Below are 24,848 nucleotides of genomic sequence, written 5' to 3' on the forward strand. Positions count from 1 at the left end.
TATACAGCTTTTTCTATTGTGTTACTGACTGTATGTTTGTTTATCCCATGTGTAACTCTGTGTTGTTTTTTTAACTGAGTTAGGAAGGACTCCTGTATCTTTGCAGTGACTGTGTTAATTGATACACCATCCAAACTGTAATAAATAACTTGTATTCAGATACTCAATGTCTGTTTTTTGTATTTTTACCCATCTACCAATAGGGTCAAATGCCTCGCTTCTTTGCGAGGCATCGGAAAACCTCCTTGGTCTTTGTGGTTGAATTTGTGTTTGGAATTCACTTCTTGACTGAGGGACTTTACATTATAATTGTATGTGTGAGGTACATAGATGAGGTAGTCACTCAACTATTATGTTAAACGCTATTATTGAGTCCATGCAACTTATTATGTGGTTGTTATGCATATTTTAACCGCTGAATGTATTTAGACTTGCCATAACAAAGGGGTTGAATACTTATGGACTCAAGACATTTCAGCTTTTCATTTTTTATTAATTTGTAAACTTTTCAAAAAACATAATTCCACTTTGACATTGTGGGGTATTGTGTAAAGGCCACTGACAAAAACAAATCTACATTTAATCAATTTTAAACTTAGGCTTAAACACAACAGACAAGAGGGGTGAATACTTTCTGAAGGGACTGTGTATGTCTCACTTTCTTTTCATCTATCCATCTTCTACAGACAGTCTTCCATACTTGGTCTTATTCCTCCCAAACTGTAAAATCTGATACTCCCCTCTGACTATAGAGAATTCAATTCAGCACAGTGGTTAAACTGGGCCCACAGACAAATAATATTGTTTCTGTGTTAGAAAAGCACACACATGTCTTGCATGAATAATATAATCTGAAATCAAAACTCCCTGTTTGGTTAGGTCATAGCTTGTACTCGCTACATTTGTTTTAATGATACAGGGACAGATTTTTTGCGTGTGCCAATTTTGGTTTTGATTGAATTTGGCCATGCTGCTTGTACTAGACGTTCAATACTGTAGCTGCTCCTGGAAGAAATAAAACAGGGACTTACCTCTCTCCATTTTGTTTATTATGTCTGAATACATAGTGATTTTGCTGTACCTCTCTCTCTCTCTTAATTCCTCTTTCCCTCTCCCCCTTTCTCTCTCTTCCTCTCCCCCTCTCTCTCTATCTAATGAAATAGTCCTGATTGCTTTTCATCCCCTGAAGTTTAGCTGCCAGCCATGTTTGCCTGTTGCCATTTCCAATAAGAACCACTGTCCCACAGGCTCAAGCTCATGTCTCTTCCTCCCTCTCTCTCTCCCTCTCTCTCCTCCCTCTTTCATGTCTCTGCCTCTCTCTCTCCTCTCTCTTTTATGTCTCTGAATATCCCCCTTCTCTCCATGTCTACATATCTCTTTTTCTCTCACCCCCATTTCTCTCTTAATTTCTCTCATTCTCCATCTTGCTATAACTGAAACGAGAGGATATTTAAATCCCCACCAGCCAGGCACATCATTTGTCTTGTTTAATGGTTTGCTCATGAATCATTACCTCAGAATGATGGGAGGTCGTATTTAGCTTTTACAATTAGAATAAATGTATAATTTGGGTTGATCAAATCCTTTTGATTGTCTTGGCAATTGTGAAAATCAATTATATGTTTTTGCATCCATTTATACCATCATACCCTAGCTTAAGGTCTTTCACAAGTAAATGTGTTACTGTGGCATAAAGAAGCAAATTATGTTATTTTGAGTTTTAAATTTAAACTATTTTTTCTCTATACAACAGTGGTTTTTTTTAACTCTTAGAGCAGAAGTCTTAAGGAAGGTAATTCATTTTATTTGTATCCACTAAGGAGGTAATGGCTGATTTTACTTTCACTCTGTGACATTTTCACCATCTGAGAAAATGTTGCTGGAATGTATAGAGGACATTTTACTCCTGAGCAATTCTGCTATTTTATGTTTTTTTTTTTTTGTTGCTGATCTTAAAATATTTTTGTACATGATGTTTCCGGAATTGAAAGGCAAACATGGCTGGCAGCTAAAATTCTGTTCACAACGTTGACTTCATCAAACCTGTCGCCCACACGACGCTGTACACGCTGTCTGACATATTTCTGGTACAGTTGAAACCGGGATTGATCTGTGAAGAGCACACTTCTCCAGCATGCCATTGACCATTGAAGGTGAGCATTTGCCCACTGAAGTCGGTTACGGGACAACGAGCGCCCAGATGAGCTTCCATGAGACGGTTTCTGACAGTTTGTGCAGAAATTCTTAGTTTGTGCAAACCCACAGTTTCATCAGCTGTCTGTGTGGCCAGTGTCAGATAATCCCACAGGTGAAGAAGCCAAATGTAGAGGTCTTGGGCTGGCGTGGTTACATGTGGTCTGCGGTTGTGAGAGAGGTTGGACGTAATGATCAATTCTCTCTTGTCTTATGGTAGAGAAATTAACATTCAAATATCTGGCAACAGCTCTGGTGGACATTCCTGCAGTCAGTATGCCAATTGCACTCTTCCTCAAAACTTGTGGCATGTGACACAACTGCACATTTTAGAGTGGCTTTTTATTGTCCCCCAGCACAAGGTGCACCTGTGTAATGATCATGCGGTTTATTCGGTTTATTGATGCCACACCTGTTAGGTGGATGGATTATCTTGGCAAAGGATAAATGCTCACTAACAGGGATGTAAACACATTTGTGCACAACGTTTTAGAGCTATGGGACATTTCTGGGATCTTTTGTATCAGCTCATGAAACATGGGACCAACACTTTACATGTTGTGTGTATATTTATGTTCAGTGTATATTGTAGCAAGACTCATACTGTTTGTCCAGACCAAAGTGTTTTTTGAGCAAAACTGAAAAGACATAAACGTAAGGCTCCGGTCAAAAGAAGTGTACTGTCGTTTAGGTCAGCGCGAGGAACCTCTCATATGTGGACGTGGGTATCTGGATGGGTGTGTTTGTTATAGAATAGATGTCAATATGTCCTCATTCTACATGAATTCTAAATTAATGTCTCTGTTTCCGCAGCAACTGATGCGCTCCTCCATCTTCCACATGTTCATTCTGACTATGGTTGCCGTAGACGTAATCGTTGCCGCTAGCAACTACTACAAGGGCGAAAACCACCAAAGGCACTATGACGAGTTCTACCTGGCTGAGGTAAGGGATCAGAACACACAAACATACTGTATGTTTTACTATCCTTGTTTGACTTGATATTGATTTTGATTCAAAATCCTATTTTCCCTAACCCTAACATTGACCTCATGACTCCTATGATAAGATATTTGTGATCAATGTAATGTTGAGTGGTCACAGCATCGTACCATCATACATATGTTATTTGAACAGTAGCAACAGAACGTCTACATATGATGCACAAACGCATCTAAATAGCATTGTTTTTTATTCATTTTATTTCATTTAACCTTTATTTAACTAGTTAAGAACAAATTCTTATTTACAATGACGGCCTACCAAAAGGCAAAAGGATTGGGATAATAAAAAAATATATATGCATATATACACACTACCATTCAAAAGTTTGGGGTCACTTAGAAATGTCCTTGTTTTTTTCATGTTTTTTTTTCATTTTTTTGTCCATTAAAATAACATCAAGTTGATCAGAAAGACAATGTAGACATTAATATTGTAAATGACTATTGTAACTATAAAAGGCAGATGTTTTATGGATTACCTACATAGGCGTACAGAGGCCCATTATCAGCATCCAAGTTTATAATTTTAAAAGGCTAATTGATCATTAGAAAACCCTTTTGCAATTATGTTAGCACAGCTAAAAACTGTTGTTCGGATTAAAGAAGCAATACAACTGGCCTTCTTTAGACTAGTTGAGTATCTGGAGCGTCAGCATTTGTGGGTTAGATTACAGGCTCAAAATGGCCAGAAACAAAGCACATTCTTCTGAAACTCGTCTGTCTATTCTTGTTCTGAGAAATGAAGGCTATTCCATGCGGGAAATTGCCAAGAAACTAAAGATCTCCCTTCACAGAACAGCGCAAACTGTCTCTAACCAGATTAGAAAGAGGAGTGGGAGGTCCCAGTGCACAACTGAGCAAGAGGACAAGTTCATTAGAGTGTCTAGTTTGAGAAACAGACGCCTCACAAGTCCTCCACTGGCAGCTTCATTAAATAATTCCCGCAAAACACCAGTCTCAACGTCAACAGTGATGAGGCGACTCAAAGATGCTAGCCTTCTAGAGCAAGAAGTTAGAGACAACAATACATCAAGCAAAGTAGCCACAACTGTCATTAAGAGTGTCCATGATTGAGTATTTGAATGAATAGTTTGAGATAAACCTGTCCAGTTTGAGTTTTTGTTGCAGCTCGTTCCAGTCGCTAGCTGCAGCGATCTGAAAAGAGGAGCAACCCAAGGATGTGTGTGCTTTGGGGACCTTTAACAGAATGTGACTGGCAGAATGGGTGTTGTATGTGGAGGATGAGGGCTGCAGTAGATTTCTCAGATAAGGTGGAATGAGGCCTAAGAGTGTTTTATAAATAAGCATCAACCAGTGGGTCTTGCAACAGGTATACATAGATGCCCAGTTTACAGAAGAGTATAGAGTGCAGTGATGTGTCCTATGAGGAATTTTGCTTTGTTGTAGAGCATTTGACACAATATCCGGGGAGGGGCCAGCTGAATATTAGACTATCATCTGCATATAAATGGATGAGAGAGCTTCCTATTGCCTGAGCTATGTTGTTGATGTAAATTGAGAAGAGTGTGGGGCCTACTATCGAGCCTTGGGGTATTCCATTGGTGACAGGCAGTGGCTGACAAAGTAGATTTTCTAACTTTATACACTGCACTCTTTGAGAGAGGTAGTTAGCAAACCAGGCCAAAGACCCCTCAGAGACACCAATACTCCTTTGCCGGCTGACAAGAACGGAATTGTTTACCGTATCCAAAGCTTTGGCCAAGTCCATAAAAATAACAGCACAACATTGCTTATAATCAAGGGCAATGATGACACCATTGAGGACCTTTACGGTTTCAGTGAGACATCATAACCTGAGCAGAAACCAGATTGCATACCCGAGAGAATACTGTAGACATAAAGAAATTGGCCTATAACAGCATCTAAATAATGTTTTGTACTGATGGGAAATAGAGATCTTCACCTTCATTCCTCAATTTGACCTTTTATTGTGAAAGATAAATGAACTTGATCATCCAAGCATCACACGGAACACATCCACAGCCAAACTCATTTCATAAACCAGTCTAAATAACAGGTTGTGCTGACAGAAAACAAATCATAAGTTACAGTTGAAGTCGGAAGTTTACATACACCTTCGCCAAACACATTTAAACTCTGTGTTTCACAATTCCTGACATTTAATCCTAGTAAAAATTCCCTGTCTTAGTCCCGGTCAGTTAGGATCACCACTTTATTTTAAGAATGTGAAATGTCAGAATAATTGTTGACAGAATGATTTATTTCAGCTTTTATTTATTTCATTACATTCCCAGTGGGTCAGAATATTACATACACTCAATTAGTATTTGGTAGCATTGCCTTTAAATTGTTTAACTTGGGTAAAACATTTTGGGTAGCCTTCTACAAGCTTCCCACAATAAATTGGGTGAATTTTGGACCATTCCTCCTGACAGAGCTGGTGTAACTGAGTCAGTTTGTAGGCCTTCTTGCTCGCACACACTTTTTCAGTTCTGCCCACATGTTTTCTATGAGATTGAGGTCAGGGATTTGTGATGGCCACTCCAATACTTTGACTTTGTTGTCCTTAAGCCATTTTTGCCACAACTTTGGAAGTATGCTTGGGGTCATTGTCCATTTGGAAGACCCTTTTGCGACCAAGCTTTAACTTCCAGACTGATGTCTTGAGATGTTGCTTCTGTATACAATTTAGCTGATTGAATGGATACACCATTCAATCTGATCACCCGCACAAACTACCTCACTTTGTTGCTTACATGACTTGATCCACTCTGCACTCACTCTCCTCCACTCTCCTCCACTCCGACCAGGCTAAAAGCAATCCAAGCCATTATACTCACCACATTTGAGGATTCCAAAATATCTTCCTCGCTTATCGATGAGGCAGGCATCTGGCTACATGTCCAGTGGTCATAATACTTTGACATGATGATGAATTGTAGCCACTGCTGTAGATTAATTTTTTTGTATTAAAGATGCCTGCCAGTGTTTCCCTTATCCATGGTCTGCATTTGAAATAAACAGTTCATTTTGAAGGTTTTCAGACCCTTCACTTTTTCCACATTTTGTTACGTTACAGCCTTATTCTAACATGAATTAAATAAACAATTTTCCTCATCAAACTACACACAATACCCCATAATGAGAAAGTGAAAACTGATTTTTTTTTAATGTTTGCAAATGTAATACAAATAAAATACAAATACCTTATTTACGTAAGTATTCTGACCCTTATCTATTAGACACGGGAATTGAGCTCAGGTGCATCCTGTTTCCATTGATCATCCTTGAGATGTTTCTACAACTTGATTGGAGTCTACCTTTGGGAAATTCAATTGATTGGACATGATTTGGAAAGGCACACACCTGCCTATATAAGGTCCCACACTTGACAGGGCAGGTAAGAGCATAAACCAAGACATGAAGTCGAAGGAATTGTATGTAGAAATCCCATACAGAATTGTGTCGAGGCACAGATGTGGGGAAGGGTACCAAAACATTTCTGCAGCATTGAAGGTCCCGAAGAACACAGTAACCTCCGTCATTCTTAAATTGAAGAACATTTGGAATCACCAAAACTCTTCCTAGAGCTGGCCGACCGGCCATACTGAGCAATCGGGGGAGAAGGACCTGGGTCAGGGAGGTGACCAAGAACTCAATGCTCACTCTGACAAACCTCCAGAGTTCATCTGTGGAGACGGGAGAACCTTCCAGAAGGACAAGCATCTCTGCCACACTCTACCAATCAGGCCATTATGGTTGAGTGGCCAGACGGAAGCTACTCATTAGTAAAAGGCACATGACAGCCAGCTTGGAGTTTGCCAAAAGGCACCTAATGGACTCTCAGACTATTAGAAACAATATTATCTGATCTGATGAAACCAAGATTGAGCTCTTTGGCCTGAATGCCAAGCGTCATGTCTGGAGGAAACCTGTCACCGTCCCTACTGGGACTGGGAGACTCATCAGGATCAAGGAAAAGATGAACGGAGCAAAGTACAGAGAGATCCTTGATGAAATCCTGCTCCAGAGCGCTCAGGACCTCAGACTGGGGTAAAGGTTCACCTTCCAACAAGACAACAACCCTAAGCACACAGCAAAAACAATGCAGGAATGGCTTGGGGACAAGTCTCTGCTGTCCTTGAGTGGCCCAGCCAGAGCCCGACTTGTACCCGATCGAACATCTCTGGAGAGACCTGAAAATAGCTGTGTAGCTACGCTCCCCATCCAACCTGACAGAGCTTGAGAGGATCTGCAGAGAAGAATGCGAGAAACTCTCCAAATACAGGTGTGCCAAGCTTGTAGTGTCATCCCCAAGAAGACTTAATGCTGTATTCGCTGCCAAAGGTGCTTCAACATAGTACTGAGTAAAGGGTCTGAATACTAAAAACGTTTTGCTTTGTCATTATGGTGTATTTTGTATAGATTACTGGAAAATATCAAGGGGTCTGAATACTCTCTGAATCTACTGTATGCTCACACTGTACCCCGCTCTCACTTTGTTTGTTCCCCACTATTTTAGCAAATACACTGGACTTAGCACCTCAGGTTCCACGCCCTGTTTCACATGCGCAGCCCCTCAGACAAGCTAATACCAATGCCTCTTTCGGATATTATAAAAGCAATATATATGATAACAATAATTCTTTAATTACCAATAATACTATACATACTCGCTGCTCCTACTATTGGCAGAAAAGATAAGAGATTCAGTGGTTAAAAATGACTGTTTTATAAAGCCTCATATGAAGCAGACAACGCTGTCTTGATACAGTCAGGGGTGCAGAGAATAGTGGCAAAATGCGACAATCAAATTCTAGAACAGTGGTATAGATATCTGGTACTACGTGCAAAAAGAACTCGCCCTGTTTGGTCCGCTATTAATATTTCAAACGTACGCTTCAAAAGGTTATTGGCCATGTACTCTTATAATCTCTAGCCGGCACAGCCAGAAGAGGAATAGCCACCCGTTAGTGCCTGGTTCCTCTCTAGGTTTCTTCCTATGTTCCTCCCTTTCTACAGAGTTTTCCCTAGCTACAGTGCTTCTACATCTGCATTGCTTGCACTTTTGGGGTTTAGGCTGGGTTTCTGTAAGCACTTTGACAACTGCTGATGTAAAAAGGGCTTTATAAATTTGATTGAGGATTGGACTTCATATTCACTACCACACAAACATAAAATGAAAAACGTACCTCCGATTGAATCACACTCAAACCTGGGAGTAAAATCTATGATTTTATAGTTATTTTTTTTGTACAATTATAATATTGTTGCTACTATCGGATTGTAAACGGAAACAGTTGATTTGCACTCGCCATCATGAAGTGTTTTTACACACACGCACACACACACACACACAAACCCGCTCTCAATCTGCCCGGCTCTGTCGATGCCATCAGTATGCAGGTGGCAGAGCGTGAACAATGAAGGAGAGGCGTGTCTCCCTCTTTACCTCCCTCCCGGCCTCACTCTCTCTCACACAGCTGAATGGGAAAGATAAGAGATGGGAGAAACCACACACAAGATTCTCTCCCTTCGCTCCCTCTCTTTTTTATCATCCATCCATTGATCACAGTTTTTCCACTCAATCAGGACTAGGTGAAGGGAAAAATATAGGAAATACTTGTTTTGGTTTTCTAGCTAAATGCAGGTTTTGGTTTTTCCAGCTATTTCCCCCTTCCGGCCACTCCCTTTCCTTCCCTATGGGATGAATGCAATCACGTTATCTCTTGTTCTCCTTTCAATCTATTTTTTTATTTTATTTCTCTCCTTCTCATTACCTCACAAGCGTATTGTCCCCCAACATGAAATCGGGAAGGAGACTGTTGATCTGTCTCTGTCCGTTAGTGCGTTCGTTAGTACATTAGTCACATGCGATATCTCAGACAGCATTGACCCAATTTTGACAAAACGTGGGTGAATGATGCATCTTGAGATCCGGAATTTACATAATTACACTGATTGGCCAGATGGGGACGCTATGACGAGATTGAAAATGCAGACTTTCAAAGGTCACGCCCCTCAACCCGTTTGACGTAAAGTCATGAAGTTTGGGACACAGGTTCCTGTCCTCACAAGGAACTAATTTGCCTCAGGGACCCATTAGGTCCGCCATGATGGATTTTCCACCATTATGAAAAAGTAAAAAAGATCTTGCACCAAATTACTTATCTGCATGGAACTTGATATTTGGTATCTATTAGAAGTCGACCGATTATGGTTTTTCAACGCCGGTACCGATTATTGGAGGACCAAAAAAGCCGATACCGATTAATCGGACAATTTTTTAAAATGTATTTTTAATAATGACAATTACAACAATCCTGAATGAACACTTATTTTAACTTAATATAATACATCAATAAAATCAATTTAGCCTCGCGTAAATAATGAAACATGTTCAATTTGGTTTAAATAATGCAAAAACAAAGTGTTGGAGAAGAAAGTAAAAGTGAAAAATGAGCTATGTAAGAAAGCTAACGTTTCAATTCCTTGCTCAGAACATGAGAACATATGAAAGCTGGTGGTTCCTTTTAACATGATTCTTCAATATTCCCAGGTCAGAAGTTTTAGGTTGTAGTTATTATAGGAATTACAGGACTATTTCCCTCTATACCATTTGTATTTCATTAACCTTTGAATATTTGATGTTCTTATTGGCACTTTAGTATTGCCAGTGAAACAGTATAGCTTCCATCCCTCTAGTTAGCGCGCTAACTAGCTAGCCATTTCACTTCAGTTACACCAGCCTCATCTTGGGAGTTTTTATTTTATTTTACCTTTATTTTACTAGGCAAGTCAGTTAAGAACAAAATTCTTATTTTCAATGACGGCCTAGGAACAGTGGGTTAACTGCCTGTTCAGGGGCAGAACAACAGATTTGTACCTTGTCAGCTCGGGGATTCGAACTTGCAACCTTTCGGTTACTCTAACCACTAGGCTACCCTGCCGCCCCGTTGATAGGCTTGAAGTCATAAACAGCGCAATGCTTGACGCACAATGAAGAGCTGCTGGCAAAAAGCACGAAAGTGCTGTTTGAATGAATGTTTACGCGTCTGCTTCTGCCTATCACCGCTCAGTCAGATACTTGTATGCTTGTATGCTCAGTCAGATTATATGCAACACAGGACACGCTAGATAATATCTAGTAATATCATCAACCATGTGTAGTTAACTAGTGATTATGATTGATTGTTTTTATACGATAAGTTTAATGCTAGCTAGCAATTTACCTTGGCTTACTGCATTCACATAACAGGCGGTCTCCTTGTGGAGTGCAACGAGAGAGAGGCAGGTCGTTATTGCATTGGACTAGTTAACTGTAAGGTTGCAAGATTGGATCCCCCGAGCTGACAAGGTGAAAATCTGTCATTCTGCCCATGAACAAGGCAGTTACCCCACCGTTCCTTGGCCTTCATTGAAAATAAGAATGTGTTCTTAACTGACTTGCCTAGTTAAATAAAGGTATACAATTTAAAATATATATATATTTTTTTAAATCGGCAAATCGGCAGCGAAAAATACCCTAATTAATCAGCCATTCCGATTAATCGGTTGACCTCTAGTATCTATGGACAAAGGTCTCTTATTGCAATATGTTTCAGTTTAGTACCTAAAACAACCATATTCACCAATAAACATTCACGTGGGTGTGATCTGGCACATAAATGCATATATAAATCAGTCAAGGATATTCGTATTGTAACAAAACACTGTGAAGACTCAACAAATGCAAGAGCATTCATATCGACCACACGGTGGCTCTAACGATTCAAATTTGTCTCACGTGCTCAGGGACATGAGTCTAGCTAACCCACACGATATTTCAGACTTCTGGCCCGATTTTGACTAAACTTGGGTAAATGATGTGTCTTGCCATATGACCAAGAAGGCCAACACTCATTTTGAAGTCGCAGGCAGGACTACCTCATCACATGACCATGAGTAACCATAACTGACTCATGTCCACTACACTTTCAAATGTACATTTTCACATTTTAAGGTCGACTAGGGCTGTCAAATGATTCCAAAATGTAATTGACTTTATCGCAGGATTTGCTGTGATTAATCACAATCAATAGCAAATTCATAATTTGCTCAAATTGAGCTGTAATTTAAGATTTTTTTATACAAAAAGCATTACAGCAATATTGACATCTTCATTTTTTCCAAAGTAACGGTTAGGAAAATCAGGTAAAACACACTTTCTTAAACCTCAAAGTCAACTTGTTTTGACATAGCATTGTTTTTAGCTGTATAGATGATGCATTTTGGATGTTTTCAGTGTATTTTGAAAGCCTTCAGACAATGCGATAAAAAATGTCCACAAAAATGGCAAAAAGTGAACTTTAGTTAATGTTTACTTGTTAAACGCTAGCTTCTCTGTTCTTTTCACTGGGGTTCTACCAACGGTGACTGGCCAAAGTATGACGAAGAGAAGCGTGCACCTGCAGCAGTAACACTCCGAATGTATTGCTCAGATTTACAACATTTAAAAATTGTACGCACTTCAATTATTATACTCAGGTAGGCTGTTACCTTTTTATAGAGTGCATTATAGAATTAGTCATTTTTACCACCACCTTTTCACATGTGAGGAGAATAACACAATTTCACTACCTCATGTGAACTTCCAATTCCACATTTGAAAGTTTGCCTAGCGGTTAAGAGTGTTGGGTCAGAAAAATCTGCCGGTGTGCCCTTGAGTAAGGCACTTAACCATAATTGCTCCAGTAAGTCGCCCTGGATAAGAGCGTCTGCTAAATGACTAACATGTAAATGTGGAATGTTCTTATGTGAAACTGCAAATATGTTTTTCACGTATGATTGTTCATAACATGGTGAAGTGATATTTTCACAGGTAGATTTTTTTTTACACATTAATGTGAACTTGCAATTCCACATGTGAACGTGATATTTTCACGAGAAACTACAATTCACATGTGAGATGAAAACAAGTTTTTTTCACTTGTAAAAATGTGGTGTTAACGTGAAATTTTATGCATGTGAAAATATGGTTTCACATGAAGTTTAAGCTCTACATGGGAAAACGACTATTTCAAATGTGAAACAGCAAATTTGACATGTTTTTTTGTTTTAAGGGTGCACACAAACATGTGATGAGTAACCTTGACTGACACCTGAAGACTTGAGTTGGCGCCTCAAGCCTAGTCATTATCTCAGCTGGCTAACACAGTCTTGTGATGGGCAGGAGATCTGGGTTTGAACCCCGGTGGGTCACATTAATAAAATACCAACTGTGACCTGGGATCTCTGTCTATCTGTTCGTAGGTTGCCTTTACAGTGCTGTTTGACCTGGAGGCTATGCTTAAGGTCTGGTGCCTGGGCTTCACGGGCTACATCATCTCCTCTCTGCACAAGTTTGAGTTGCTGCTGGTGGTGGGGACCACCCTGCACATCTACCCTGACCTCTACCACTCCCAGTTCACCTACTTCCAGGTAATGAATACACACACATGCACATACACACAATCACACACACACGATTATGGGGCTGCTTTGCTCATAAAAAATGACTAGTGATGCCACTTCTTATTTATTTTCTGTGATCACGCTAGTGATGCATGGGTTGACTCATAACTCGCAGTCCCTGCAGTTATATCTGTGGGGCGAATGGGTTTAGGGTCATTAAATATCGTGTGGTTGAAGGGCAGGGTGAATTAAGATAAACGATACTTAAAAACATCCATAAATGTATAACTAATGTGCAATTTCTATAGTCTACATTGTGGTTTTTCTTTCCTTATTTTAAGTTGTTTGGTATTAGTGCATAAGTCTAAACGTTAGGGCTTAATTGTACGTGTGCCAAATTGCCTACACAGCCAATCGCCAAACGGGAAGACAAAATGTACGTCAATCCATGGGGGCAAAATGACATTGGCGAAGTTGAATTCAATAAGACAAAAGCTATGAAAGGAGAGTTGAAAATAAAGAGAAGGGAGGGACAGAACAGTAATGTTTGGGAAAGATTTGGTGAAGCGGTAGAAGAGAGTGATAGCAGTGCCGGTTATGTTATGTGTGATGATTGTGAGGCCCTATACAAATTCCACGGTCACAAGACGGATCTTCAAATAGGCCTATGGCATGTCAAGGGAACTGTTGTTTAGATGGGTTAAATGGAAACGGAAATCTGGAAAACTAATCAGAATAACCAACAGTTTTTTTGCAAAATCCATAGTCCTCTGATAATACTAGTCCCGTGTGAATCGACATCCCTGTGTTTTGAGAGAAATGTCTGAGTTTTATAGCTGTTGCTCACGGTATGAGCAAGAAAAAATAACTGGGGTATTCTGGGGTAATAAATACATAACCAATGTTCTCTAGTAATACTTGTCCCATGCGAATATGGCTATAGCCTTAATAATAACTCCTGCAGAATTAAGCATTTCTTGAAGAAAAATGATACCCCAAATTTAGACAAAATTTGGACTTGTGGAGAAATATCATTTCTTTCTTTCTGCATCTTGAGAGAACGCAATGCTCCGTCAGATACGATCTGTACAGGCGCTGTCTTCATCATAAAAGCTGATCGTTTTTCAACCACATAAAAAATGCATCGAAGCCAAACTGAAATCTTATCAGAAACACGTTGGCTCGTTCTCAAAGCTTTTTCCTTACAACTGATCAAACTGATGGGCATTTGGATATTTTGCACAGAAAATGTTTGCCTTTTTTTTCTTTCTTTATTGTAATTTTCTCCCCAGTCCCTTAACATCTTTTCTCTGCGAAGGATGACACAGAGAACTTTACAGATGTTAACTAGATAGAATGCTTCAATCGATCTATTACCTTATTCTGTCTTCTAGGGCAACATATCATGACAAAAGAGAAGCTGCATAAATCTAATTATAGACAAGTTGACTAACAAATGTTAGACATTATAAGCACAAACATATCTAAATCAGGCAAAAGAAAGTACTACACCCCCTGTCAAAAAATAGTTCTTCAGTCTTTGACTGTAGCCTATAGCGCATCTTCTATATTTGCGGGTTATGGTTGGGTGCGGACCTCAGCTTTCCACTTTATCACATAGTCGGTCGGTTGTGGATGGGTTATTAGCAATTGCAGGCGGGTGTGGCTGAACAAACAGCTGAACCACGCACCACTAGACCATGCATTGATTAACATAATTACATGTTCATTCAATCACTGATCCAAGCATTATAACAAATTCTGACAAATGTTAATGCTATCAAATTGTATATGATGAGTTGAATGCTTTGACTGATGTTGTATTAGTCAGCACTAACATACAGGGTTTGTTCGTCCCTATGCCACTAGATTTATAAACATGGATTTCCACTATTTGGTGAAAGGCCTATCGTTCACATGAACCCATGATTAAATTGGCCCTACTTTTTTTGTCTTCACTGTGGTGTGTGTGAGTGAGAGACTATGTGCATGCAGTCAGAGGAGACGAGGCAGAGAACAGCAAGCAGGCAGCACCTGCTGCCGTTTCCCCGTCCTAATCGTTCACTAAATGTGGGTAATAATGTGTGCTGGCAGTTGCCTTGGTGGCTTCTGGGTGGCCTGTGTGTGTGTGTCTGTGTTTTTGCAACTGTGGATACGTATGTGTGTGTCTGTGTGTGTATGTATGTGTGTCTGCATATATGTTTGTGTGTGTGTGTGTGTGCATTCATGTTCCAGTGTGTGTGTATGCATGCTTGTGTGTGCGTGCGTTCATGCCTGTGTGCGTGTTTGTACGTGCGTGTGTGTGTTTTGGTAGCATCTGTTGAGAGAAGCAGGCAGGATCAGGTCGGCTCATGTTGACAAGCCTCATTAAGAACAAGAAGCTGTGAGGGAGTCATTCTGCCATACTCACAACAGGAGAGACAAGAGGGTCGCTGTATGATTCTAACATCAAGGTGACAGGTTTAAGTCCCACAAGGTGCTGGTCACACCAATATTTCAGGTTGAAGTCCCATAAAGTGCTGAAAAAACAAAGCTGTAAGTTCAAGGCTCAACGGGTTGGCAACACCAATGTTGTATGTTCAAGTCCCACAGTGTGCTGGAAACACCAATGTTCAAGTCATATAAGTCTCTGGCAACATCAAGGTTGTATGTTCAAGTCCCATAAGTTGCTGGCAACACCAATGTTGTGGGTTCAAGTCCCACAATGTTCTGGGAACACCAATGTTCAAGTCATATAAGGCTCTGGCAACACCAATGTTGTATGTTCAAGTCCCACAATGTGCTGGAAACACCCATGTTCAAGTCATATAAGGCTCTGGCAACACCAATGTTGTAGGTTCAAGGTTGTATGTTCAAGTCCCATAAGTTGCTGGCAACAACACTGTTGTAGGTTCAAGTCCCACAAGGTGCTGGAAACACCAAGGTTGTAGGTTCAAGTCCCATTAGGTGCTGGAAACACCACGGTTGTAGGTTCAAGTCCCAAAGGGTTGGCAATTTTATGGGCTCAAATCTCACATTATATACTCAGTATTTTTGTAGATTTTGCAACATAAAGGTAATAGGTTCAAGTCCCGTTAGGACAACACATTATCAATACTATGGGTTCATTGTCCCTTTCGATAACAGTGTCTGCTAAATTAGACTGTATTGTATTATGAAAGTCCATGAGAGGTCCATTGCTTTGGAGGCCAAAAGGTATTGTAGCGAACTCCTTATTGAAGAAGATAATGCATTTTACCCGGAAGATTTAGGAAAAAACAGTTTTTTTTTCTTTCAGGATCTTCTAGAATCCTCTGTGTGAGTATTTAGGCCTAAGAGAGGCATTTGTTCAGTGTATTCCTTATTTTTTTTTTTTTTTACGATGGGGCATTTCACTTTGAAAGGTCAGACTGAGCTGATTGTCATCCGGTCTGGTCAAAATGTCACATACATTACACAAACACACACACTGTTTAATCACAGGAACGTGATTTTATTTTACCTAAGTGCTGGCCATCTGCTAAACAGCCGGTAACATCCAGCTACTTTTTCCATTTCAAAACTTTTCAAATAAAAATGTACATTTGTTTGTCAGAAACGTCAGTTGATCCCTCTCCAGCAAGAATGAACGACATACAACATCTTCTAGCGATCTATTGATAAGACAGGCGCTTGTCATTCACAAAGCAAGCGGTGAACGGGAAGCACTTATGGTTTGACAGTCTGCTGTCTGTCCCACCTCCCGCTACCTGTGTGATTTGTATTCCGTCACGACTGGTATATCGACGTTACCACACGCGGAGGATAAAATAGACTTTCTGCCATCTCAACATCCCTCTAAGGCTAGCTTCCTAGCCCCGGCCTGCTAGCTGTCTGAATCGCCATGTCTCCAGCCAGCCCAACCACTCACTGGACCACTATGATCACTCGGCTACGCATGCCTCTCCCTAATATCAATATGCCTTGTCCATTACTGTCCTGTATAGTGAGTATTGTCTTATTTCACTGTATAGCCTCTAGCCCTGCTCAATATGCCTTAACTTCTTGTGACTAGCAATCCCGGATCCGGGAGCGTAATCATAGCCTCAAACGAATTAGCATAACGCAGGGGACATAAATACCCCTAGAAAATGTTCCTATTCATGAATCACAAATTAAATATATTGAGACACAGCTTAGCCTTTTGTTAATCACACTGTCATCTCAGATTTTCAAAATATGCGTTATAGCCAACGCTAGACAAGCATTTGTGTAAGTTTATCATTGCATAATGCTATGCTAGGCTCTGCTGGCAGCAGGCAACATTTTCACGAAAATAAGAAAAGCAATCAAATTATATCATTTACCTTTGAAGAACTTTGGATGTTTTCACTCAGGAGACTCCCAGTTAGATAGCAACCATTCCATCTCCAACGACCAGTTCTGATAGCCTTTAGCCGTACCCTTATCCTACTCATCCTCTCTTCCTCTGGTGATTTAGAGGTTAATCCAGGCCCTGCAGTGCCTAGCTCCACTCCTACACTCCAGGTGCTCTCATTTGTTGACTGCTGTAACCGTAAAAGCCTTGGTTTTGTGCATGTTAACATCAGAAGCCTCCTCCCTAAGTATGTTTTATTCACTGCTTTAGCACACTCTGCCAACCAGGATGTCCTAGCCGTATCTGAATCCTGGCTTAGGAAAACTACCAAAAACCCTGACATTTCCATCCCTAACTATAACATTTTCCGACAAGATAGAACTGCCAAAGGGGGCAGTGTTGCAATCTACTGCAGAGATAGCTTTCAGAGTTCTGTCTTACTCTCCATTTCTGTACCCAAACAATTTGAGCTTCTACTTTTAAAAACCCACCTTTCCAGAAACAAGTCTCACACCGTTGCCACTTGCTATAGACAACCCTCTGCACCCAGCTGTGCTCTGGACACCATATGTGAACTGATTGCCTCCCATCTATCTTCAGAGCTCATGCTGCTAGGTGACCTAAACTGGGATATGCTTAACACCCCGACTATCCAATCTAAGCATGATGTCCTCACACAAATTATCAATGAACCCAACATGTACAACTCCAAATCCATAAACACGGGCACCCTCATAGATATCATCCTAACCAACTTGCCCTCCAAATACACCTCTGCTGTTTTCAACCAAGATCTCAGCGATCACTGCCTCATTGCCTGCATCCGTAATGGGTCTGTGGTCAAACAACCACCCCTTATCGCTGTCAAACGCTCCCTAAAACACTTTCTAATCGACCTGGCCCGGGTATCCAGGAAGGATATTGATCTCATCCCATCAGTAGAAGATGCCTGGTTATTCTTTAAAAGTGCCTTCCTCACCATCTTAAATAAGTATGCCCCATTCAAAAAATGTAGAACCAGGAACAGATATAGCCCTTGGTTCTCTCCAGACCTGACTGCCCTTGACCAGCACAAAAATATCCTGTGGCGTTCTGCATTAGCATCGAAATGCCCCAGTGATATGCAACTTTTCAGGGAAGTTAGGAACCAATATACACAGGCAGTTAGGAAAGCTAAGGCTAGCTTTTTCAAGCAGAAATTTGCATCCTGTAGCACAACTCAAAAATGTTCTGGGACACTGTAAAGTCCATGGAGATTAAGAGCACCTCATCCTAGCTGCCCACTGCGCTGAGGCTAGGAAACCACCGACAAATCCACTATAATTGAGCATTTCAATAAGCATTTTTCTATGTCTGGCCATGCTTTCCACATGGCTACCCCTATGCTGATCAACAGCCCTGCAACCCCCACAGCAACTCCCCCAATCCTCCCCCATTTCTCCTTCACCCAAATCCAGATAGCTGATGTTCTGGAAGAGCTGCAAAATCTGGACCCCTACAAATCAGCCGGGCGAGACCATCTGGACCCAATCTGGATCCTCTGAGATTCCCAAAGATTGGAATGCTGCCGCGGTCATCCCCCTCTTCAATGGGGGAGACACTCTAGACCCAAACTGCTTCAGACCTATATCTATCCTACGTGTTTCCTATAGCCAGCCACAGAGTTATGGTTCATATGCTATTTACTGTGCTTTGATTGACAATCAGTGTTGACCAATTTATAGGTGTTGAACTGACTGAATATAGTCGATAACCTATATCCTTTTACCATTCATAAATCATACAACGTAGTTATATGTCCATAGTATCGCACTGAGACAAGTAAACCAAAGATCTTGTTTGGATTCTCCTATGCTTTGTAGCCCATGTCAGGACTTCCCAGACAGTGACACTAAAGTGAGTGACTGGTCAGTGTACTGTAACCTACCAAATCACATCGGTAAGCGAGACACCCATTTGGCTCCCTGATTTGCATTCTTTTTAGCAATTATCTGCAGATAAATTATAAAAGTCGATGAAGATTGTGAATCCTCCCTGCAGGAACAATAGGTACTGGAGGTAGAGCCTGATTCTGGTCCAAATATTAAGGATAATTTTACCTAAAATTATGTCAAATCAGAAAGATATAGTGCTTAAGACTAAGCTTTTTATTTCTTCAATTTGACCTTTAATTTATTTTTCAAGATGAAGTGGGCTATCTACTTAATTTTTGTTTTACTAAAATACATAATTTGAAAAACATCATTGTTGTAATTCATATCTTGTAGTAAAACTCTAAAGGCAACTTTAATTTCAACAGAAGGTGTAATGTTAAAAAAGGTTACATTTTCTCCACTTACGCAAAAATAGTAATGACCATATAGGCCTCGACAATATCCAAAATACCTAACAATACACTGAATTCATAACTCAAATAAGTAATTTAAATTGTAAAGCATTTCTACACAATATCACAATAAATCATACTTTTTCTTGCATGTCTCTTGACATGAGCAAAACATACATAAATATTTTCATGGTGGAACATTCATTTTTCATTATTTTTATTTTACCTTTATTTAACTAGGCAAGTCAGTTAAGAACAAATTCTTATTTTCAATAACGGCCTAGGAACAGTGGGTTAACTGCCTGTTCAGGGGCAGAACGACAGATTTGTACCTTGTCAGCTCGCAGATTTACTAGTCCAACGCTCTAACCACTAGGCTACCCTGCCGCCCCAGGGTAGCCTCATGGTGGGGAGGGGAAAATAAAAACAAAAGAGGAGAAGGAAAAGGATGGCATGTCCAGAGTCAGTACCTCTGAAAAAAGATGTCACACTTCTCTGTCATCGCATCTTACGAGTTCCAACCCGTTTTTGCTATTTAATTACTTGTTTTGTGTTTATCTAAAAAATAATGATACAAAACGTTCATACAGTGGCAAGAAGAAGTATGTGAACCCTTTGGAAATACCTGGATTTCTGCATAAATTGGTCATAAAATTTGATCTGAACTTCATCTAGGTCACAACAATAGACAAACACAGTCTGCTTAAACTAATAACACACAAACAATTATACGTTTTCATATCTTTATTGAACATACCGTGTAAACATTCACAGTGCAGGGTGGAACAAGTATGTGAACCCCTGGATTTAATAGTTGGTTGACCCTAATTTGGCATCAATAACCTCACCAAACATTTTCTGTCGTTGCGGATCAGACCTGCACAATGGTCAGAAGGAATTTTGGACCATTCCTCTTTACAAAACTGTTTCAGTTCAGCAATATTCTTGGGATGTCTGGTGTCAACTGCTCTATTGAGGTCATGCCACAGCATCTCAATCTGGTTGAGGTCAGGACTCTGACTGGGCCACTCCAGAAGGCATATTTACTTCTGTTGAAGCCATTCTGTTGTTGATTTACTTTGATTTGGGTCGTTGTCCTGTTGCACCACCTAACTTCTGTTGAGCTTCAATTGGCAGACAGACAGCCTAACAATCTGAGGAACTTCAGAATTCATTTTTTTGTTGATGATATCAAGCTGTCCATGCAAAGCAGCCCCAAACCATGATGCTCCCTCCACAATACTTTACAGTTGGGATGAGGTTTTTATGTTGGTGTGCTGTGCCATTTTGTGTTGTGTGTTCCTTCCAAACAACTCAACTGTAGTTTCAGCTGTCCACAGAATATTTTGCCAGTAGCGCTGTGGAACATCCAGGTGCACTTTTGCAAACTCTAGACGTGCAGCAATGTTTTTCTGGACAACAGTATCTTCTTCTGTGGTGTCCTCCCATGAACACCATTCTTGTTTCGTCAACAGAGATGTTAGCATGTTTAGTCAACAGAGATGTTAGCATGTTCCAGAGATTTCTGTAAGTCTTTAGCTGACACTCTAGGAATCTTCTTAACCTCATTGAGCATTCTGCGCTGTGTTCTTGCAGTCATCCTTGCAGGACGGCCACTCCTAGGGAGAGTAGCAACAGTGCTGAACTTTCTCCATTTATAGACAATGTGTCTTACCGTGGACTGATGAACATCAAGGATTTTAGAGGTACTTTTGTAACCCTTTTCAGCATTAAGTCAACAATTCTTAATCTTAGGTCTTCTGAGATCTATTTTGTTCGATTCATGGTTCACATCAGGCAATGCTTCTTGTGAATACCTAATTTTGTGAGTGTTTTTATAGGGCAAGGCAGCTCTAAAAAAACGTCACCAATCTCCTGTCATTGATTGGACTCCAGGTTAGCTGACCCCTGACTCCAATTAGCTTATGGAGAAGTCATTAGCCTCTGGGTTTTTCCAACCTATACTGTGGAAATGTAAATGATGTATTCAATATAGACAAGAAAAATGCAATAATTTGTGGGTTATTAGTTGAAGCAGACTATTCTGTTTGTCTATTGTTGTGACTTAGATGATGATCAGAACAAATTTGATGACCAATTTATGCAGAAATCCAGGTAATTCCAAAGAGTTCACATGCTTTTTCTTGCCACTGTATGACTGCCAATAACTTCTGGACATAAGACAGTTACTAACCTTGATTTCGACTTTAAATCTGACTTCAACTCCAACTTTGCTGTTCCCTTGTTCGTACCAGACCCCATTCCTTTGTATCATGGGCTACCAAAACGTGCCGGCATCCTGGTGAGGTTGAGCCGAAGAAAATATTGACCAGCACTCCCCTCCATTCTATTGCCAAATGTCCAGTCACTTGAGAACAAGATGGATGAGTTTTGTTCGAGAGTCTCCTATCAGAGACTTGAAAATCTGCAATATTATGTCTTGCAGAGACGTAGCTGGATTACTCTAGGTCAAATCAAATCAGATTTTATTGGTCAATTGTGCCAAATACAACAGTTGTAGACCTTTCCGTGAAATGCATACTTAAGGGCTTTTAACCAACAATGCAGTTTAAGAAAATAGAGTTAAGAAAATATTTACAAAACAAAACAAAGTTACACAATAAACAATAATGAGGCTATATACTGGGGTTACAGGTACAGAGTCAATGTGCGGGGGCACATGTTAGTCGAGTTAATTTGTACCTGTAGATAGGGGTAAAGTGACTATAAATAGATAATAAACAGTGAGTAGCAGCAGTCTAAAAACAAAAGAGGGGGGTCAATGCAAATAGTTGGGGTGACCTTTTGATTCATTGTTTAGCAGTCTTATTGCTTGGGAGTAGAAGTTACTAAGGAGCCATTTGGACCTAGACTTGGCGTTCTGGTACTGCTTGCCGAGCGGTAGCAGAGAAAACAGTCTATAACTTGGGTGACTGGAGTCTTTGGGAAGATACGTTGCCCTTCCTCTGGCACCGCCTAGTTAATAGGTCCTGGATGTCAGGAAGCTTGGCACCAGTGATGTACTGGGTTTTACGCACTACCCTTTGAAGTGCCTTACGGTCGGAGGCAACCGGTCAGGATGCTCTCTGCTGTAGAACGTTTTGAGGAAATCTTTTCAGTCTCCTGAGGGGGAATAGGAGTGGTCGTGCCCTCTTCATGACTGTTTTGGTGTGTTTAGACCATGATAGTTTTTGGTGATGTGGACACCAAGGAACTTGAAGCTCTCAACTTGCTCCACTACAGCACAATCGATGAGAATGGGGGCGTGCTCGGCCCACCTTTTCCTGTTGTCCACAATCATCTCCTTGGTCTTCATCACGTTGAGGGAGAGGTTGTTATCATGGCACCACCACAAAAATCTAGGTCCTAAAGGCTTCTTAACATCTTCACCCCCCAAGCCATTAGACTCCTGAACAGCTAATCAAAGGGCTACCCATACACCTCTTATACTCTGCTGCTACTCTCTGTTTATAATCTGAGTTTCTCTGTCCAGTGTCTGTGTTCTCTTGGCCATCTTAATATTCTATTGGTCTGTCTGAGATATGGCTTTTTCTTTGCAACTCTGCCTAGAAGGCCAGCATCCCGGAGTCACCTCTTCACTGTTGACATTGAGACTGGTGTTTTGTGGGTACTATTTAATGAAGCTGCCAATTGAGGACTTGTGAGGCATCTGTTTCTCAAACTAGAAACTATTACTTGTCCTCTTGCTCAGTTTTGCACCGGGGCCTCCCACTCCTCTTTCTATTCTGGTTAGAGACAGTTTGCGCTGTTCTGTGATGGGAGTAGTATACAGTGTTGTACGAAATTTTCATTTTTTTGGTAATTTCTCGCATGGAATAGCCTTCATTTCTCAGAACATTTCTCAGAACAAGAATAGACTGACGGGTTTCAGAAGAAAGTCTTTGTTTCTGGCCGTTTTGAGCCTGTAATCAAACCCACAAATGCTGATTGCTCCAGACACTCAACTAGTCTAAAGAAGGCCAGTTGTATTGCTTCTTTAATCAGGACAACAGTTTTCAGCTGTGCTAACATAATTACAAAATGATTTTCTAATGATCAATTAGCCTTTTAAAATTATAAACTTGGATTAGCTAACACAATGTGCCATTAGAAAATATGAGTGTTGGTTGCTAATAATGGGCCTCTGTATGCCTATGTAGATATTCCATAAAAAAATCAGCCGTATCCAGCTACAATAGGCATTTACAACATTAACAATGTCTACAATGTAATTCTGATCAATTTGATGTTATTTTAATGGACAAAAAAATGTCATTTTCTTTCACAAACAAGGACATTTCTAAGTGACCCCAAACTTTTCAACGGTAGTGTATATGCACAAACAATATTAACACACACTACACTGACAGTCTAACATAAAACCCACACACGTTCACATACGAAAACACATACACGTATACCAACAACACACACACTTTTCCACTCATCATATGCTGCTGCTACTCATTTTACATATACATTTTAGTAATTTAGCAGACACTCTCGACCTACAGGAGCAATTGGGGTTAAGTGCCTTGCTCAAGGGCACATCGTCAGAGTTTTCACCTAGTCGGCTCGGGAATTCAAACTAGCGACTTTTCGGTTACTAGCCCAACGCTCTTAACCACGAGGCTACCTGCCGCCCTACTTTTAATTTTTACTATTGTTATTATTTTCCATCCTGATGCCTTGTCACTTAACCCTGCCTTCATGTTCATATATATCTCAAATACCTCATTCCTCTGCACATTGATCTGGTACTGGTACTCCATGTATAAAGAATTCTGAACATCTTCCTAATATTGAGTTGCACTCCCTTTTCCCGCAGAACAGCCTCAATTGGTCAGGGCATGGACTCTACCATTTTTCAAAGGTGTTCCACAGGGATACTGGCCCATGTTGTTTCCAATGCTTCCCACAGTTGTGTCAAGTTGGCTGGATGTCCTTTGAGTGGTGAACCATTGTTGATACACACTGGAATCTGTTGAGCGTGAAAAAGCCAGCAGCGTTGCAGTTCTTGACACTCTCAAACCAGTGTACCTGGCACCTACTACCGTACCCCGTTCAAAGACACTTAAATATTTTGTCTTGCTCATTCACCCTCTGAGTGGCACACATACACAATCCATGCCTCAATTGTCTCCAGGCTGAAACATATATATATATATATATATATATATATATTTTTTTACCTAACTCCTCCCGTTCATTTACAGTGATTTGAAGTGGATTTAACAAGTGATATCAATAAGGGATCATATCTTTCACCTGGATTCACCTGGTGGTCAGTCCATGTCATGGAAAAAACAAGTGTTCCTAATGTTTTGTACACTCAGTGTAAAGCTTAGTTGTTGTGTATTTTACTCCTTTTGTGTTACTATTGGTTTTTATTACTTTTTTCCATGGTTTTTTACTGCATTGTTGGGAAGGGCTCGTAAGCAAGTCTGAAATATATGGTCAACTTTCATTTCTAGCTAATAATTTATTTATAGTAGTGTTGTTGTGCTGGTTGTCCAGCAGAAGGGGCCGCTCACTCTAGTGGTTGCTTCACAAGCTCTCACTACTGTAGTTCCCA

The 24,848-nt window shown here is 40.4% G+C and overlaps 1 protein-coding gene across 2 annotated transcripts in view; it reads left to right on the forward strand.

Moving 5' to 3' along the window:
• Nucleotides 1-24,848, forward strand: part of nalcn (sodium leak channel, non-selective) — a 291,484-nt gene that overhangs the window by 113,549 nt on the left and 153,087 nt on the right. For both annotated transcript variants that reach the window (XM_029647141.2, XM_029648174.2), the window contains exons 12-13: nucleotides 3,007-3,138; nucleotides 12,471-12,638. In XM_029647141.2, the coding sequence (XP_029503001.1) occupies nucleotides 3,007-3,138; nucleotides 12,471-12,638 (300 nt within the window). The remainder of the gene's footprint in view (nucleotides 1-3,006; nucleotides 3,139-12,470; nucleotides 12,639-24,848) is intronic.

This window comes from Oncorhynchus nerka, linkage group LG1 (genome assembly GCF_034236695.1).
Source record: "Oncorhynchus nerka isolate Pitt River linkage group LG1, Oner_Uvic_2.0, whole genome shotgun sequence".
In the NCBI taxonomy this organism is placed as follows: Eukaryota; Metazoa; Chordata; class Actinopteri; order Salmoniformes; family Salmonidae; genus Oncorhynchus; species Oncorhynchus nerka.